This window comes from Octopus bimaculoides, chromosome 25 (genome assembly GCF_001194135.2).
Source record: "Octopus bimaculoides isolate UCB-OBI-ISO-001 chromosome 25, ASM119413v2, whole genome shotgun sequence".
In the NCBI taxonomy this organism is placed as follows: Eukaryota; Metazoa; Mollusca; class Cephalopoda; order Octopoda; family Octopodidae; genus Octopus; species Octopus bimaculoides.
The window spans coordinates 29,165,239-29,169,899 of record NC_069005.1 but is presented as its reverse complement, the minus strand read 5'-3'; the positions used below and the strand labels follow the sequence as shown (position 1 = coordinate 29,169,899).

The 4,661-nt window shown below is 41.6% G+C and overlaps 1 protein-coding gene across 1 annotated transcript in view; it reads right to left on the bottom strand.

Moving 5' to 3' along the window:
• LOC106883897 (E3 ubiquitin-protein ligase DTX4) overlaps positions 1–4,117 on the bottom strand; it is a 22,214-nt gene extending 18,097 nt beyond the window's left edge. The window contains exons 1-2 of the mRNA XM_052976647.1: positions 3,850–4,117; positions 5–1,019 (exon numbers count right to left, since the gene is read on the bottom strand). Coding sequence (XP_052832607.1) covers positions 5–1,019; positions 3,850–4,054 — 1,220 coding nt within the window. The 5' untranslated portion in view covers positions 4,055–4,117. The remainder of the gene's footprint in view (positions 1–4; positions 1,020–3,849) is intronic.
• Positions 4,118–4,661: the final 544 nt, after the last annotated feature.

Below are 4,661 nucleotides of genomic sequence, written 5' to 3'. Positions count from 1 at the left end.
TGACATGGCAGCGGAGGCAGAAGGCACTTTGTGTCCAATGTTATTCAGTTTCAGCTTCTTTGCGATGGCCAACTTTGATTCGAGTGGGGAGGAGCTTAAAAACCCGTGAGGGTTAAAAAACGTCGAGGCTAACATTTGCGACGCTGCCTGGGTCGTATTGTGTATTGCAGTGGATTTAGGAAGGGACCGTTTGTTGCCCTTGTTCGAGAAACTGTTCTGGCTGTTCGAACCCCTGATACTGGGAGCAATCGTTGCATTGCCAGATGTGGCCGGTGCCCCGCTAACTGCACCTGGGTACGAACCATCTGAAATGTTATGTTCACTCCCTTGGCCTGGGGCAGGGCCTCCCGTTAAAGAGTGCCGGCTATCTGCAGCGAGTTGTTGTTGGCCTGTTGCCATAGATTGAGACATAAATTGTTGTTGTTGCTGTTGGTGTTGATGTTGTTGTTGTTGTTGCAGGACATGCTGTTGTTGTTGTTGTAATGTCTGCTGTTGTTGTTGTTGCAATGTCTGTTGTTGTTGTTGTTGCTGCAATGCCTGCTGCTGCTGCTGCAATGATTGCTGCTGTTGTTGTTGTTGTTGTTGTTGCTGCTGTTGAAATTGTTGCTGCTGTTGCTGCTGCTGCTGCAATAACGAAGGAGGAACCTGCTGCTGTGCCAACGGGGATGTCTGCTGCGACATTGGTGAATGCATATTCAGGGCTGGCATCATGGGAGAAGCTACGGCCAGCGGGTAGAAATACGTCAGCGTTGTACGGCGAATCTTCCTTGCGTTACCAGTCTCGATGCGGATCTGCTTCATCGAAGCCAAATCTAGAAAGTACGGCATACAAATGTTGGGCGATTTGCTAAGATCAATGCTCTGTAAGCCCTGTAACCAGGAAGACTCAATGAGACACAGCGTAATCATGTCAAACATCTGCCAGTTGCCAGGTTGGTCAGCCTCCCATTGCCAAACGATGCCTTTGGCTGCGGGATTGTCTCGGGGGTAAAGCTGGCGCCTTATTGGACGGCTTGTACCTGAAGAATAAAAAAACAAAAAAAAACAAAAAAAAAAACAAAAAAAAAAATTTTAGATAATAAAAAATACATTGTGATAAAATTTTTACTGTTTTTTTTAATTTTTTTTTTTTTTAATATTATCATTTATTTAAATCGTCTAACCCATGCCAGCATGGAAAACAGGTAATATTTGTTTTATATGTATCATGATTATTAACATCAACATTTAATGTCGGTTTTCCATGCTGGAATGAGTTGGATGGCTAGACAGGAACTGGCAAGGCCAGGTTCCATAGTCCAAATGCTCAGGAGCAATAAACACTGAAATGTGCAGAGAACAGCTTCCGTCACATTCCAAGCGGAAAAACTTCAAGTAGTTGATAGCTTCCGTTACCTAGGTGACCAAATTAGTAGCAGGGGTGGATGTTCTGAAAGTGTAGCTGCTAGAATAAGAATAGCCTGGGCAAAGTTCAGAGAGCTCCTACCTCTGCTGGTGACAAAGGCCTCTCGCTCAGAGTAAAAAGTAGACTGTATGACGCATGTGTGTGAACAGCCATGCTACATGGCAGTGAAACATGGGCAGCAACTGCTGAGGACATGTGTAAGCTTGCAAGAAATGAAACCAGTATGCTTCGCTGGATGTGTAATGTCAGAGTGTATACATGACAGTAAGCACCCTGAGAGAAAAGTTGGACATAAGAAGCATCAGATGTGGTGTGCAAGAGAGACGACTGGTATGGTCATGTGTTGTGAATGGATGAGGACAGCTGTGTGAAAAAGTGTCACACCCTAGCAGTTGAGGGAACCTGTGGAAGAGGTAGACCCAAGAAGACCTGGGATGAGGTGGTGAAGCACGACCTTCAAACATTGGGTCTCTCTCCAAAGCAATGACAAGTGACCGAGACCTTTGGATATATGCTGTGCTTGAGCAGACCCAGAAAGCCAAGTGAGACCATATACCGTGGTCTATGCCAGTGCTGCATAACCAGCCCATTTATGAGTACCCTTCAAACATTGGGCAATAATCTTTGCTTGCAAAGACATGATAAGGCAAGTGAAATCGTTCAAGCATGATCGTTGCCAGTACCGCCTGAGTGGCTCCTGTGCCGGTGGCACGTAAAAAGCACCATTCGAGCGTGGTTGTTGCGAGCTTTGCCTAACTGGCTCCTGTGCAGGTGGCATGTAAAAAGCACCATTTGAGTGTGGTCGATGCCAGTACTGCCTGACTGGCCCTCATGCCGGTGGCATGTTAAAGCACCCACTACACTCTCGGAGTCAAACCATCCAACCCACGCCAGCATGGAAAGCGGACGTTAAACGACGATGATGATGACAACAATGACATATGTAAAACAAATGCATTGAAGCAGAAAAAGGAATAGAGAAACTTTCTAAAACAACAAGGGACAGAGATACTTTCTGAAACAATAAGATAGAATTATCAATAAAAGACAGGATATGATGTCTTCCAAATAAACCTAGATTCTAAGATTTATCGGGGTTTCGCACAGAAGCAATTGGGAGTTACACTAAGGTATTTGACATCAGTCTCCATCCTTCTTCTTAGTAATCAATATGTAAAGAATACTGTTCATTTGTATTCTTTTACTTGTTCCAGTAATTTTTGACTGTGGCCATGCTGGAGCACCGCCGACCCCTAAAGGCCAAAAACCAATTAAGGCTGTTCAGTTTTTTTTTTCAATGTATGGAGATAGGTAAGAACTGACATGTTTGTAAGTCTACTATGTAGGTTTCCATTTACTATATCACACCTTGATAATGTCTGTATTGGGTTCTCTGTTGAAAGGCCTTTAATGAAATGTTAAAACATTAACAGCATGCATATGAGTAACCACCAGTTCTCTGAGGCTACTAGTTTAGATATGTATATAAATAGAATGGCACCTTTTTTTTTTGTTTGGGATTGGTCAAATGATATAGGCACCTCTGATAAAACGTCAGTAAGGATCGAAAATTGATTAAAGCAGTTCCTAATTTTTTTTGTTTTTTTTTTCACTCTTTGAAACGGTGGGCAAATCTGACGTTTGTGTCTGGGTTTACAGAGTACAACTGGGTGTTATTTTCACTTGACATCAGACTTACTTCTTCCTGGTGACTAAATATATACATAATATTCATTTGTATGTTGAGAATAATATTAAATGTATAAGCGAATTGGGTTTTACTCCGAGTTGACACCAGTATTAATCTTCCCTCGGTGACCAACATTTAGAAAATGTTTATTTGTACATAAAGAATATATTAAATAATATAACAGAAACAATTGGGAGTAACTTCGAGTTTTTCGACACCAGCTTTAACCCTTCTTCTCAGTGACCAATAATACATATCTATCTATCTATCTATCTATCTATATCTATATCTATATATATATATATATATATATAATATTGTTCGTTTGTATGTATGTTGAGAATATATTAAATATAATTTTGGTAAAACTCTCTTCTCTCCTATATTAAAATGGTTTAAAAACAAATACATAAGCTAAGCCAACACCGTATTTTTTTAAAGGGCAGCGTGTAAGACGAACGACCAAAACAATACAGGAAGCTGGACAATAAAACAAGGGGGAAATTGGTGGCACCGGGATGTCTTCAGACAATGGACATTACCGAAAATTCTTCACTACTATAATATTTATGATAATTTAAACACGAGATAATATTCACCATCTCCCTGTTTATCGTCAACAGAAATATTCTACGCGGCAGGTGTGTAGTTCTTCGTGCTATACGTTCGCGTAAAGGAAACTGTAGTAATTAGCTGTGGGCAAAACAAAACAAAATGCAAACCATTGACAGCAAATTAGGAAATTTTTGTTTACCTGTACCGTGCCGTACTTGTGTTTGGGTGACGAAATCTATGTCGTACATAACTAACTTTTGATCTACAGCACCGAGGTTTATACGGCTGTTGATCGCTCTGTACTTCTCGATAAAATTCGTAATGAGTGGATCGTAGGGTCGCCAAACCCCTTGCATAAACCATTCCCACACGACAATCATATCCATGGAGCCAGGGGCAGCCATTTTGCTGAAATGCTGCTAACGTTTGACTACAGCAGCCGCCGCTCTGACACCACTCACTCGCTCTCCCTATATATACGCACACGAACGCGCACGCGCACACATTTATTTATACAGTCACCAGCAGACACACGCCGAAAACAACACAAGCTTAGCAGCAGTCCAAGATAGAGGGAAATTTCGACTCTTTAGAAATGCTCTCTTTCTCTTTAATGCCTCTTCTAACAGACAATATACGCACATACAATCACTCTCTCTCTCTCTCTCTCTCTCTCTCACACACACATACATATATATATATATATATATATATATATCCACACATACTCTTTTACTTGTTTCAGTCTTTTGACTGTGGCCATGCTGGAACACCACCTTTAGTCGAGCAAATCGACCCCAGGACTTATTCTTTGGAAGCCTAGTACTTATTCTATCGGTCTCTTTTGCCGAACCGCTAAGTTACGGGGACATAAACACACCAGCATCGGTTGTCAAGCGATGTTGGGGGGACAAAGACAGACACACAAACACACACACACATGCATATATATATACATATATACGACGGGCTTCTTTCAGTTTCCGTCTACCATATCCACTCACAAGGCTT